Source organism: Bacillus rossius, chromosome 3 (genome assembly GCF_032445375.1).
Source record: "Bacillus rossius redtenbacheri isolate Brsri chromosome 3, Brsri_v3, whole genome shotgun sequence".
Classification (NCBI taxonomy): Eukaryota; Metazoa; Arthropoda; class Insecta; order Phasmatodea; family Bacillidae; genus Bacillus; species Bacillus rossius.
Genome location: NC_086332.1, coordinates 106,893,504 through 106,908,811, shown reverse-complemented (window position 1 = coordinate 106,908,811; position 15,308 = coordinate 106,893,504). Strand labels below are relative to the sequence as shown.

The window sequence follows — 15,308 nt, the reverse complement described above, 5'->3', positions numbered from 1 at the left end:
AGATCTGTTTACTTTCATAAACTTTTTTTGCCATTTTTAATTTTCAGAAGAAGAAGTGAAGTTCAGAACGTTGTTTTTCTGCTTCTGGGAACATTGTCACTTCCAAGAGGCAATGCCTCGATCCAGAACATGTAAAGGGATTGGTCTTTTTGCACTGCAATTTACGTAATGTTGATGGCAAGGTGTAGGCTTGGCCTTTTTATGAAGACATTTCTATATCACTTATTGTGTTTTATTACTAAACCATTAGAAGAGACATAAAAATTTACAAATTACTTGAGTAATAAAAATGTATATAAAGCTAAAGAACATTACTCTTTTAAACAACAATTTATAATATGCCAAATTTTGACTGTAATTATTCAGATTTATACCTAGAACTTAATTAGAAAATATTCGCAAATTATTCGCTATTTGCATATATTTGCAATTATTTGATTCACATTTGATTTGCATTGAAAAAGTCACATTCGCACAGCCCTAGTGTGCACGTAGTTGAATATTGATATCTCGCCCATTGCATACATTGTACGTGCTCTGTATAGTGCAGAGTAGCATTTGATAGCCCGCACTCTTTTGTGGTTAGTGTGTACAAAGATAAGTTATGCTTTCCCGCTCACGTTCAGGTCATCATTTTCAGTTTTATATTTAAAGTTGAAGGTAATATGTTTTTATTGCAGGACTTATTTATTTAAATTGTTTGGAGTGTTTTGTCTACTCTACTTTGTAATTAAACTTTGCTAGTACAGCTTTTTAGTTCAAAAAATATAAAGGTATACATAGTCCCTTCCGGCAGAAAGCATGAGATTTGGCATGCATGTAGCCGATATATATGTGCTATAATGTAAAAGTAGAAACACGTCGGGAACTGAATTCTTCCCCCCCTTCCCCCCTCTATTGGGTCCGCAATCGTGATTTTTTTCAATATTTAATGAAAATAGTCAAAGCTACAATAAAATTTCCCAGAACCAATATGTTCTACATTAAATTATCTAAAGAAAAGTTCTTGGATGTATGTTGATAGGATTTATGGTTTTCAAAATATGACTGCTTTTAGGCCTGAGATAACTTCCATACTGCGAGAATACGAGATATCACACGAAAATTCTCTTGAAAATAAGGGAAACATTGAAAAAGACCACAACGAAAAAAACAGAGAGCCACCAAAAAAGATTTCAGAAAAATGTTAAAGCTCTTGTCTCTACAATCTTGGAGATGGATAACTCACTGTTGGATGATGAATTACAATCTGTAGATACTCACATAATTGTTGAAGTTGCTGAAGAACGTATGCAATCATTAACAAGTCTTGGAAATACCCAATAAACTGAATTTGTGGAGCACCGAATCATTTTAAGGGATGTTTCTATCTTCAATCCTATCAAGAGAAACAATGTCAACATATTTGGCGGTATAGCTTCTTGTAAGTCAAAACAGACCACAAAACTTGCAATGGCAAAAAGTGACGCTGCCATATTTTCCAAACTATATGTCACCTGTCAGCATAGGCATGGGGATATGGATGATTTTTTTAAACACGAAAACCAATCATTTCCTCCGTCTCTCTCGGAGACAGGACATATAACACCTGTGGAGAAATCTGAACTTATAAAATGTTTAGAAGACAAAAATGAAGATGAAAATGAAAGTTGTATAAACGAGACAGATAGCCAAGAACCCGTAGACTGCACTGCATCATTTCTGGATGGGTCTGCTGTCGTTCAAATGATAAGGCCGGGCACAAACATTACATTTGAAGATTACCGCAAATCTTTTATTAGGTACGTTACGAACAAGAAGGGAAATCGAGTAGATGTAGTTTTTGATGCCTATCATGATGACAGTCTCAAGAATTTTACACGAGAGAAGCGAGGAACAGGAGTTCTTCAAAGGGTCATATCAGCAGGTAAACTTCCAACAAACTGGCAAAAATTTCTTCGATCATCAGAGAACAAAGTTGAACTATTCAACTTCTTAGCTGACGGACTCCAGCAGGTGCAACATGAGAAAATGGTTGTTTCTACCAAAGGGGAGGAAGTTTTAAGTAATGGTGCCACAGATATGTCTTTCCTGAAGTCGATACAAGAAGAAGCTGATTCCAGACTCTTCCTCCATGTCTTACATGCTGTGCAGCATGGTCACACTAGCATTATAATCAGAACTGTGGATACAGATGTAGTCATTATTGCAGTTTCCCTATACGATGTGCTTTAAAATATTAAGTTAAAGGAACTTTGGACATTGTTCGGTGTTGGAAAAGCTACCCGTGTTATTGTTGTCCACCAACTCATGAATACACTTTGTCCAGACAGATGCAGTGGCATGTTGTTCTTCCATGCATTTACAGGCTGTGATACTGTATCGGGATTTAGTGGAAAGGGAAAGAAGTCGTTTTGGAAAACATGGAATTCCTTCCCTGAAGTCTATAAAGTATTTCAGGAATTGTCACAGCCTGTAAATGCAATTGAACCCCATCAGTTGTATCTTGTGGCGAGATATGTTATCCTTACATATGATAACACAAGCGACGCAGAAGACATCGATCAAGCAAGAAAGTTCTTATTTATCAGGGCACGGGCTATGGATAGGCTGCCACCAACATTTGGTGCTCTTCTACAGCACACAAAACGAGCTTGTTTGCAAGCGGGACTGATCTGGGGTCAGAGCTTGATAGCAAACCCTGAATATCCTAACTTCGAGGATTGGAGATGGAAGAAAGAAGACGGTGTTTGGACTCCATTATGGAGTACGAAAAAAGAAACCTCAGCATCTGTGAAAGCATTGACGAAGTGTTCCTGTCGCAGCTGCATTACAGGTCGATGTCTATGTAAGAAGTCAGGGCTTCCCTGCACTGGCCTCTGTAAGTGCGGAGGATATTCCTGCGATACGAATTAAAATAACTAATATTTTCTTTGGAGTTGACTGGGAGTTTTAGTAAACTGATGGGATCAATTTGATCGTATTTTTAAAACCATACATCCTATTAACATACATCCAAAGACAGTCCTGTAGATAATTAAGAGCAGAACATATTGATCTTTGACAGTTGTAACGTAGCTTTAACCATTTTAATTTAATATTAAAAACCCTTGTTTCAGGACACAGTGTGCGATTGTGAGGCAGAGGGGGGGGGGGGGGGGGGTGAATCAGTTCTCAACGTGTTTCTACTTCAACATTAAAGAACATATATATAGTATATATAAGGTACTATATTCTTTGCATGCGTGGCCATTTACTTACAGTTACGTATATTTTCGTCTTATTAAGGAAATGGTGTGCATTGTTGCAAAAAAAATTGTAACAAATGCAGTCATATTATGAAAACCATAAATACTATCAACATACATCCAAGAACTTTTCTTTAGATAATTTAATGTAGAACATATTGGTTTTGGGAAATTTTATTGTAGCTTTAACCATTTTCATTAAATATTGAAAAAATCACGATTGGGGACCCAATAGAGGGGGGAAGGGGGGGAAGAATTCAGTTCCCGACGTGTTTCTACTTCTACATTAAAGAACATATATATATGCTACATGCATGCCAAGTTTCAAGCTTTCTGCCGGATGGGACCGTATTTCAAGTTAAACAGCTGGACTATGCAATAGATTTTGTTTTTATGAATAACTTTACCTAAACAAAAATTTATTTTCCATATATAAATAAAACCCGTACTATTCAAACTTGATTTTAGTAGAAAATTTGCGACGATTATGCGATAAAACAGGGTATTTTCGAAGGACTTATCAAAAATTATTCAAGGTTTCAAAAGTAGAATTTTACTGACATTACTAATAAGTGATAAATTCAGTTATCTATTGTATTAAAGACACAATTCAATTTAATGTTACACCAAAAAAATTTAAAACACTGTATTGAGTATAGAGCAAATACATAACAGATAATCCTGATAATGTCCGTAAAAAGATCTTAGCTCTTAAATAATTCTGTGTATTAGAGATGCTGAAAGTTTTGGAAAGTTTTGGTTTATTTCATGACTATGTTTATGATGGCGTAAATAAATAGAACTTGCGACATAAGGACATAATTTTGTGCAAAAAAGCGTGAATTTCACGCGAAAAAGCATGAACTTCGCGCGAAAATTGGTGAATTTCGTGACTATGTCAAAATCAAAGGAAAGTCGCAACATTTGTTTAAAGTATCAAATTTTCGCATTATTTCGTGAATTTCGCGCTTCACCATTTTTCGGGGTCTCTAGGGGTAAGTGCATGTGTGGTACGTGTTTGAGTGCACGTGGCCAAGCAGCAGAGTTTATGGTTCTCCCTCCCTCTCTCATCGTAAATGTCCCGGCACCATACACAATCATCACATCTACCTCGACAGGTTTTTGTGATGCAACTGTATTTAAACATTGTTTTTGGTGTGAGATTTCCCACGCTTTCTGCTGCAACATTTCATGACAAAGTGAAGTAAAAGGTGTGCTTGTTTTTATAGAAGGAACTAACAAAAAAAAATTGAGCAGCATGCCTTCTTTTCTTTCTTCGGGAAGAGAAGGGTAAAACAAATATACAATAGAGAGGGAAGGGAAACATGAGTATAAAAAAATAGTATTCTGAGGCCATAGGATGAAAAGGGGAGAGACAAAAAAGAACCAGTGCAGTGTTTCTGAGGTGGCAATAAGCTGAGACATGGACCATAAAGACTTTACTTGTATTCTACTGAAGACAGAGGGTGACCCTTATGGTGAAAATGTTAATTTTTTTTTGCCCAAAATTAAAGGTGTGACCCATACACAGGGGTAACCTTGCTGCAGGTAAGTACAGTACATTATAAAGATATTAAAATATTTTCTTTTCATAATTTGTTTGCTGTTACACATCAATGACAAACCACGTGACATGGTTTTATTTTAAGTTACTCTATAACTTAAATAGCAGTATCCACTTTTTCCTGGCTGTGTAATTAATTAAAGGGACTGTTACATTGCTGTAAATGTAAAAAAAAAAAACATATCTTCAGACAAATGCACAAAATGTACATAAGTATACTTTATATGCAATAATTTGTGATTCTAACCTTTAAGAATACTATAACTTTAGGATTTAAAATGTTACCAATCCACAAAGATAAAAAAAAAAATTTATTTTTTGAGCAGTCAATGAAACAAACCGGTACCAAAAATTCTGGGTATCCGCCTATCCCTACGCTTCCGTGTAAGGGTCATTCAATACATAAAATTAGAAAACTTGATATCCGCTCACTTGTGGAACAAACAGAAACAGAAACAGAATAGCAGCTCGTACTTGTGCTTGCCAAGGATGGGACTGAGGCCCATGATGACGGAGGCCAGGGCGCTTTTCACGTGCTGGTTGGGGTCAGCAACCAGGTCCTTCACGTACGGAAGGATGCTGTTCATGATTATCGTCTCTTTCTGGTAGGCGTCAAGATTCTGGCAGAAGTCCCGCACCTTGTGGGCGGCCGCTGCCCGCACTTCTGCCTCCGTGTCTTTCAGCAGTGCCTGGAACGCTGGTACCAGATCCGTCTTCGTGATCTCCACACCGACGGCCTTCTGAAGCTGTAGGCAAAACCAATATTATCTTCACACGCAGCTTGACTTGCTCGAGTCAATTCAACAGAGCACGCAAGGGTCACTACATCTGGGGTCGTCAAATCAAAAGCTGACTGTGTGCAAGATCCACCATAATCCTAGTAAACCACTAGCAGCAAAAAAAGAAGACAAAACAATTAAAATTTTGTCAATATCTAGACATTAGAGATGAGGTGGAACCAGGATGAAATGCATTGATGGAAAAAACAGAGTACCACCATAAGAGAACCAGTCAGCTCAAATTAAACACCCACCAATGTTTCCCACTCTCGAAAAATCCAGGAATTAAACCACCAGGAATTTAACCCACAACGACTTTTCCTAGGTTGGCGGGAATGATCCCAGGCATGTTCTGACCTTCTTAAGTGAGGCCACTCGTATAGGAATAGCTAATCTACATTTGGTCACAGATGCAGATTTTTTGAAAGCGTTGTTATGTAAGTGTGACAGCGCTTACATCTCACTTTTGAATGAGGCAATGACAAGTAACCTGTCTTTGGTTCAGTTTAAAAATAATGTATTAAAGTTTGTATGCCCACCCAGGGTAATGGAGAGCAGTAAGCGTGAACTCGTATACTTTTTCCAACGTCCTTAGGTACTAGAGTCCATAAATTCCATTGTGACATATGCAGATGTCATTGGTTTGCAATTATAGAGCTCGATCAAAATATTTTGAACAATGTTTACCCAATTATTTTGAAACACAGTGCAATGCTTAGTTTCCCCTCTAGTTTACAAGAATTGTGTAGCTGGAGTGGAGGAGTAGAAAATAGACTGTTGATCGCTCATAAATATTTAGAGGACTTAATTCCATAATTTCCCTTACATAATGTGTGCATGCTGTTTGCGGTGATGCTTGGCTGACAACTTACAGAACCCATGTTCATGTTACGGCTCGAATCCATATCCTTGGTTAGCGAGACACATGAGCAGCGAAGAAAATAATCATAATTATAAAACATGTAAAGCATTGATGTAATCCTTAAACATTTTTTTACAACAGAGCATACAAATTTTGTATTATTTCCACTTCTTTGCATTTACAAATGTTGAATTTGTCACATATTTTTACTATAATGAAGAAAAAAAAATCTGCAATAATGAAACACACTCAACCCAATGATAACTATGGGAGCCTTTAAAGAATATACTTGAGAATACAAATGCAATCAACTTTTTTGACTATCATGCGAAAATAATAAGTTATAAACGGAATAATGTTACTGACAGAGCACTTTCGGCTCATACTATAAGTCTGTTTTTTAGTCTAAAAAATTATTTTATCACATTAGTGTCAGCTTTAACTGCAAGAGCAAACATTAGATTTAACTGGACAATGAGAGCAAAATTTCAAAAAAAACTTGAACCAAGCACTTCATAACGGAGGGGAGGGGGATAGGAACACGACTCTTGACGCAAACAATGTCTGGAAACTGACGAAGGTCCAACTGTGACAAACATGAGTTCATCGTAAGGCGGATTACCTAACCAATCAAACACCATGACTCCTTGGCATCCATGAATGCAATGAAAGGTCTTGGGTGCACACACATTTTGTGGGTTCTCTTGAGCTTAAGTTGGTACTCTACTGTAAAGCATGATAGGCTAGTCGTTAAGAACAGCTGACAACTGTGAAACACGACCCACCTCCGTGAACTTCTCGGCCACCATGTAGCGCACGCGCCACGAGGTATCCCCGGCACACTGCCTCAAGGTCGGCATCACCAGCTGTTCAGTGTCGTCCTGCTCGAGGATGGTCGCGATGCTGACGCACGCTTCCACTGCCAGCAAGCGCACCGAGTCCTGTCCCAAGCAAGGGCAAACTATTTATAGCTTTCCTAAACACAAGTCCACATAAATATTCTTTCACCTGCATGAAACTGTTAAAAGTATCGATAAAGACATTAGGTTAATTTACTAAAGGTTCACTACGGCAAACCTCTGACGTTGACTTAAAATACAAATCAAAATATTAGCTTTCACATAAAAAAGTTATCTATAAGAGCTTGGTGTTTTAAGAAAATGCATAAATTTCTCTCAATATTTTATTAATTTCTATAATGTTGCTATAAATTTTTAGTTACTGAACGCTTATCATGGTTTTGCTCACATGGATGATACTAGGCCTAAGCAGTTCCCTGATTTTTCGGTTCCAATTCCTTTAAATTACGTAACCCGAAACAGACTTTTGAAATCTTAGGTGTCTATTACTTCTATCTCCAATATTGTCATAATATTTATCCCGCTGAAAAGGTAATCAAGCACATTCTTTCAAAGTTAACAATGTCTGAGAATGTAATAACTAACAAAATGTGTATACCATAGAAAATCATTTATGGAGTAAAATATATAAAATTTACTTCTACATGTATTAGATTTTTAGCAGTATACTGTTATTTGTTGGTTATAAAGTTACCATTTTTGGCCATTACACATTTTAAAACAATATGTAAACAAAGCATGCAAGCTAAATGTATTGTCACTGCATTATAAAACAAAGCACATTAAAGCTGTAGACTTTCAAGAACCAATTAAATTAGAATCAAAAGCTGAACTAGGGGAGGCCGGGGTAAAAAGAGACACAAGGGGTAATAAGAGACAAAAAAAATTATATTAAATTTATTTCTAGTCTTATGTCTTCAATAAAATTATGTCATACTCAACAAACTAAGTGAATCTTTCTCAATTATTTTGAAATTTTTCCATTAACAATTTACTGTGAAATTATTTTTTTGAAAATTTATAAAAACCAGTGTCTCTTATTACCCTATCAGGGGGAATAAGAGACATACCTTTCACTGTCCACAGAAACACTAAATAAAATGATTGGGGGATATAAGAGACATATTCAGAAAATTCTAAAGCTCCCAATTTTTTGAAATAAAAAATATATGTGCTGGTTCTCAAAATACATTAGAATGAAAAATGCTTCCTGAAAGATGGTTTCTAAAATTCATTTATGCTAATAACATAGGCGTACCCAGGATTTTTTTTCGGGGGGGGGGGGAGGGGGGGGTTCTTCCAGATATTTCTCGGGGGGGAGGGGGGGGTTTGGGGAAGGGGGCTTCTGATTTTTAAAGAAAAAATCCATAAACACCAAAAAATAATTGTTTATAATAAACTTTTTTAAGCCTCCAAACTTTTTACAGAAGAATTCTTCTATTATTATTATTATTATTATTATTTGGCAAATTCAGTAACCACATTTTCCGGGTCGATGTGTATGTAGTAGTGGACATTCAGTAAGGCCAATCCATTCAGTCTGTCCTGAGATATGGTGTTCCGCAGATAGGATTTTAATCTTCTTAAGCAAGAAAATGTCCTCTCCAGAGTTGCCGTTGAGACGGGAATGGTCGCCAAGACTTTTCGGGGGGGGTTTCAACCCCCAAAACCCCCCCCCTGGGTACGCCTATGGCTAATAACAAATATCAAACAAGCAATAACCCCCATTTTAAAGGTTCAAATGAATGTACAGAATCAATACATAAGCTTATCAAATGAAAATCATAAGTACTTTTGATATTTAATTTTTTGTGACAATTCCAAAAACATACTAAAAATAGGGCATTTTGTCATTGAAATACAGAACAGTTTTATTTGAAAAATTATTTTGTACCTTACAGTTAACTATTATAGTGTCAAATGATAAGTAAATAGTAAACAAACATCTAAAAAGATTGTAAACTCTTTTGTAACCTAAACTTAGCTCAGTTTACAATAAAAAGATTCTGTATACTGCATGCCTAATAGGCCTAATGTAACTTGATAAGCCAAATGAAAGTCATATTAAAAGATAGGACCTAGCAATAGAAAATTTAGGCTTATAAAATTAATATTATTATTATTTTTTTTTTTAAACTTTGCACTAAGTTTCCCAGGCCTAGTTTGAGCTTACTTTTTGAAACTTTTCTTGAGTTTGCTGTACACCAAACGTATTTTTTGTAACTCCCCTCGAGTAACCTGGAAAGGACCATTCCCCTTTAAATTTATGGGTCCGTAGAACACGTATTTAGATGTTATTGTTTGTACATCATCATGAGGAGGCCAATTAAATCCATTAAGTTCTTTTTTCAAGAACTTAACCTTACAAAGTCCTTCATCTGGAAAGTCAATAACTCGCCCAATGTACCAGTCCAAATAGTAGTACACAGCATAGTACAGTTCTAGTCCAGGAACAACACTACTTGGATGAAATTCTTCAGGCACACTGTCGTCCGATGAAATTAATTCTTCAAGGCGTAATGGCGAGTCTTCATCCGTTTCAATAGGTAAATCATCACTAAGTTCAGAATCAGAGGATGAATTTGCAGATTTCCGTTTAGGCCTAACTGATTTCTTGCTTTAGACTTTGAGTTGTCACTTTCTTGCTTTTTTCCAAATTTCTTCCTTTCTGTCTTCTCATTCTTTTTATTTTGATTTTCCTCAGACTTTCTAATCCTTTCCATGACCTTCACTGATGTCAGGATTTCACCCTTTTGTTCTGAAACTTTCTTCCTCTTTCCTGTTAGGCCTACTTTCGGTGTGGATTTCATTATGTTTTCAGTAAGTTTGTACCGAATGAAACTCTCAAATATGGTTTGATGCTGCACACGATCTTCTGCTGACCATGACGAACACCCTGGTTGACCTTCTGAAAGTGGAGAAGCCAAAATCTCACCTATGTTGTCTGTTTCTCTTTCTTGTTCAGCAGAATCAAGGACAGTTGAAGTATGGAGAGCTTCAGATACATCTGAATTTGCTGAAGGTTCATTTTGAGAAGCAGGCCAAGGAGTACTTGCAGTTTCCACCGTAGATTTGTGCGTAGGCAAAACATAAGTTGAAACAGGCGGAGGTCTAGGTGCACTGGGAGATGTCTCTGGTAAAACTCGTGAAGCCTTAGCTTTTTCAATCGCATTGAATCTCTGAAGTTTTATGGGGTTATATGCCTCCTCAGGAAATTTGCTTGCGTGTGCAGGAAAGAGCCCAGTATGAAGAAATCCGGAAATCAAAAGTCTAGGTGGGAATGTTCCTCCCACAGTCTCTTAATGTTTCTGGAAAACTCTTCTTTGGTTGTGGAGTGCCAGGGTGAAGTCTGTTCCACTGCACCATCAGAGTATTCCAAGCTCCTTTCAGGGGTTTAAATACTGTCAAATCTAATGTCTGCATGAAATGTGTCATGTTAGGTGGGAGTTTAATCAAGATCACATCATTGTCATAAGCCATTTTAATGAGAGGATAACTCACATGAAATGCAACACCATCAAAGAAAAGGATTACTTTCTTGCCATTGCGATGTTCCTTTGAAGGGATGTGCTTCAGAAACAATTCGGAAAACCAATTTGCGAAAATGGAGCCCTCCATCCATCCTTTTTTTTGGGCTGTATATGCTGTGCCTGGATAGTCATCTTTTGGAATCCAGGTACTCCATACATACGTTCCCGAGAAGATTATGAATGGTGGCATCTTTGTGCCATCTGCTGCTCCACATGCTAGTACAGTGGTGTTTGATTTGCCTGATCCTGCTATATGCTTCGAAACTCTTTTCGTACCTTTCTTAGCTATGACGCGAACTTCGCTGGGATCGTGTGAAAATGAGGTCTCATCACAATTGTAAACATAACTACGGTCTGTTTCTGTTATTTTTTCTTTTGCGTACAGTTTCTGGACCTCTTAGTAGAAGCCATTCACTACGAAAGGGTCTGCTCCTCTTACACGTTGGTTGCTCAACTGTTCACCTTTTCTAATTCTCAGGTGAGGATGTCTTTTGAAAAATAAATTGAGCCAGTCATAAGATGGTTTACTGTTGTGCCATCTGGTATTCAATTTGCTGTGCTCAACATATTCTTTCACTAACTCCAATGTTTCACTTCTAGTTAACCCTTCCCCGTGAACTGCACACACTTCTAAATATTTGGCCATATCTGCTTCTTCATCTTCTGAGATTTCTTGTTTACGCCCGCCTCCAATTTTTTTTTTCAGGGTTCTTATAATGTTTGCCTAAAGTTGACACAGGAACATAAAATTTTTCTGCTGCTGCTCTTATTGACACTCCTTTCTTTACTTCTAAAATTTCTTTTTTCATGTCCTTAGGGTCAAACTGACACTGAATGTTTTTCTTTTTATAATGTCTTGGAATTGTGTAAATTGTCTTTTCACTGTTGTCACTTTTTTTCACTTTTACATTGTTAGTTCACTTAGTTTTCTAATAAACAGACCTGAAACAAAAGAAAATAATTCTGACGGGGTAATAAGAGACCAGTGTCTATTATTACCCCTACTAAATCTTAAACTGGGGTTATAAGAGACATGCCCAGAATTAGTAAAATAAGAAGGTTTTGAATAATTTCACAAATTATATATCAAATGTCATAATCTCAGTCAAAAAGCTATGTACATATATCACTTCCAAAAATCTTACAAAATTTACACAAGTTTTTTTTTTTGTAAAATAGTTGCGAACTTTTAAGTTAAGTTTAAAGTAAACATTTTTTTTTCATGTCATTTATGAAGTAAAAATCAAGAAAATAATTACCAAGCAGGTAAGTAATAATAAATTAAAGATGTTCAAGTAATTATTTCATATTTTTAAACTTATTTTTATTGATATTTAAGGTGACATTTTGCCCTTGTCTCTTATAACCCCTGTCTCTTAATACCCCGGTCTCCCCTATATAAAAGTGTGCCCATAATGCTGAACTAAAAAATTAAAATTTGTATCATTGCCATCAGGATCTGAAAGCCACCAGTAAAGGTGGGTTTATGATTGAAAATTAAGAATTAGTAGCGTACTTACAATATGACTATGTATACTAGTGAGATAGCTTATGATTGTCGTGTAGGAATTTTGACGGGTCGTGTGTGAATCACATGTTAACTTAAGACTTAGACAGAGATGATTATATGTATTTTATATTTTTCTTTAAGAATTAGAAGAAAAATGCAAAATATCTGGAAAACAAACTATGATCAGAATCTTATTTTTTTCATATTTTTAGTAATTATTATTTTGATTTGTTTCTGGTTATCTTTAGCTGTTTTTATTGTATGAGTCTACATATTATCCGTCGCGACCATGCGTTCACAGCCAACGGACGTGTGCGCGAGGTTCTCAGCCTATTGAACACATTCTGATTTAATTTTTATCTGTATGGTGAATTTTTCAATATTAACTCTTTTCATTATTAGATCAACCTGATTTCCTGGGGTTTCCATTACCCCAGTATAATGCTTTATCTTTAGATCAGCTACATGTTTTTGATATGTTTAAATCGCCTCATTGATTCCAGATCTGAAGTTGGAGAGATCAAACAAGAACTAAGATATATTAAGCAAAGTTTTGTGTACTAACAATGAAAACAAAATAATAAGTCATGCAGGGTAACTGCAGTTCTACTCATGACCTACTTCGGGTAGCTGCAGTTCTACTAGTGACCTACTCGAGTCAGAGTGAAAAGTGCAACGTCAGAAGCGGTGACAACACCCAGCCTATTGACCAAGACCAATATCGGTTCGCGGTAGTGCAACACAAGCGCAAATCCAAGAATATGTGATTCCTAAGGAGAAAAAAACATTATCAAGAATGAAAGAAAATTAACATTAAAATGGGCTTTTAGAAACATTCCAAAATTAAAATGGTCACCAAACCAGCTTAATTGGATCCTTCTGTGCAGGGTTGGCTGATTTAAAACATGGTTTAAACCAATTTTTTTTATAATTTATTTCTAAATAAAATATTTTTATTATTTTTAATAAAGTCTAAATCCACGCTAATAACTACAAAAGTTTGCTCATTAATGTATCTTGTGATTTACAGGAACAAAAAATTATATATTAATTCAGATCTCATCATTTATATTATATGAATAAGTTATAAATCATGCCCAGCATAATACTCCTCCAAAAATTAAAAAAATTATAAAATAAATAATCCCTCTTCTGTGGTGAATCCTCAACTTACTGTAAATCCCCATTCTATGGGAAACAAACATTCTTTGGAGGATCCTAACATGTGGTGAAATACCCTCTCTGTCGGGAAGACCATTCTATGAAGAAACCTCCTACTGTGGAGAATTACCCTTTCTGTGGTTAAGTCCCAGTCTGATGTGTAGATTTGCTGAACTTCTGTCCTTTGATGTTTTAACTTTTCTGGTTCAACATGAGTGGCAGAAAGCAGGATGTTGTATGGCTTTCATTTGAAGAATTTAAGAAGGAATTGAGAAGAAGTGTGCGGGCCGAATGTAAAAAATGGTGCACTGAACTGGAAGGTCAAGTCCTCAGAATGAAAAATCACCTATCTAAATGTGAAAGTTCAGCTATGCAAGTTGTTGAATATGATGCAGGTAAGATCCATCAAGTGTAATACTATTGTCTCTTGATTCAAACAGAAAACATGGTTATGTTAAATTTGCCACATATAGTAATTAATATAAAACCAAGTCATTTAGGAATATATTGAAGTGTCAGGATCGCCGCTTCATTTGAAAAACGGCGCGTCTGCGCGGGCGTCGGCACGTCGTCCCCTCCTAGTGTGTGCTTGCTTGCTCCTCGCCTCCCCTCCTCCGGTCGGAGCATGCGCGCTGCACCGAACCTATGCCTTAGGGATCGCCCATTAATTACGTGAGGCTGGAAAAGGGGGGGGGGGGAGGGGGGAGGGAAAAATCACGAAATATCACAAGGGGGGAGGGGTAGAGGTGTAGAGAGATATCACGTGTATTTTTTTTTTCGCCCGATTTCTACTAAACCGAAAAGCGATGCGTGACCTTGACTCGCCGTAGCCAGGCAACAATATCCCCGCCCGCCGCAACATGAACCACCCGGCTCGGCTTGCCAGTCGCTAGTAAGACTGTGATTTTGGCGCCGAATACATGCGTAAATCACATATAAGCCTTTCCTTTATTATTTTTATGCCAGTGAGAATAAACCTGCAACCTAAATGTGTGTCTGGACATTTTTATCACTGTGCTTAATTTTCCAGAATTAAATTAGATTATACCTATATTAAAGATAATATTCCGAAATTTTTAAAAAATTTTGCACCAAAAAAATACACGTGATTTATGTTAGGTTTGTCTGAAACCTCACCACAAATCACTAGGGGAGGAGGGGGGGTTAAAAATTTGCTAAAAAAACATCACGTGATTAATGGACCCCCCCTTATATACGGCTGTAAAGCCTAAATTCCGTCTTGTTTGTCTTGTCTCGTCCAGCTTGTCTGGTCTCGTCTTAGTCTCTTTCGAGAGCTCGAGTATTTTTGTAATCCAGCATGTAGTCAGTCAGTTAGGCTTAAAAGTGTACGACATGCGCGACCTCGGGGGAAAGAAAATGTAAGTTGGAGTGAGGCGGTGGCCCTTGCCATAATTTAAGCGTTTGTAAATTTTTGTCTATTTTGGTTAAATTCCCTTTCGATCGCCACCTAGAAAATTATGTTTGGATTTAATTTAACTTCACCTTGGTAACTGTTCTCCCCTGAGACGTCGACGTACATAAAACGTAACTTGATTAATTTGTTTTAAAAAATGTAACTTACGTCTGTAACGCAATGTAACGCGCATTTTGTAGTAGGTTTTCCCTACATATTGACAAGGTTGTAATTTTGCTGCTTTCAATGCGTCTACCTTGTGACGCCCCCTTTTGATGGCCCGTGATGGGACCGCGCAATGTTTCGCCGGCGTAACTTATGGCCTTGATAATGGCTTCTTCACTTGAAATGTTTGCTGTGTGTTAAGCACTGTAATAGCTTTTGTGGACCATATTGGTTGT

The 15,308-nt window shown here is 36.8% G+C and overlaps 1 protein-coding gene across 4 annotated transcripts in view; it reads right to left on the bottom strand.

Annotated features, from left to right (window-relative positions):
• LOC134531116 (serine/threonine-protein phosphatase 2A 65 kDa regulatory subunit A alpha isoform) overlaps window positions 1-15,308 on the bottom strand; it is a 141,924-nt gene that overhangs the window by 74,620 nt on the left and 51,996 nt on the right. For all 4 annotated transcript variants that reach the window (XM_063366685.1, XM_063366683.1, XM_063366682.1 and 1 more), the window contains exons 5-6: window positions 7,218-7,373; window positions 5,266-5,537 (exon numbers count right to left, since the gene is read on the bottom strand). In XM_063366685.1, coding sequence (XP_063222755.1) covers window positions 5,266-5,537; window positions 7,218-7,373 — 428 coding nt within the window. The remainder of the gene's footprint in view (window positions 1-5,265; window positions 5,538-7,217; window positions 7,374-15,308) is intronic.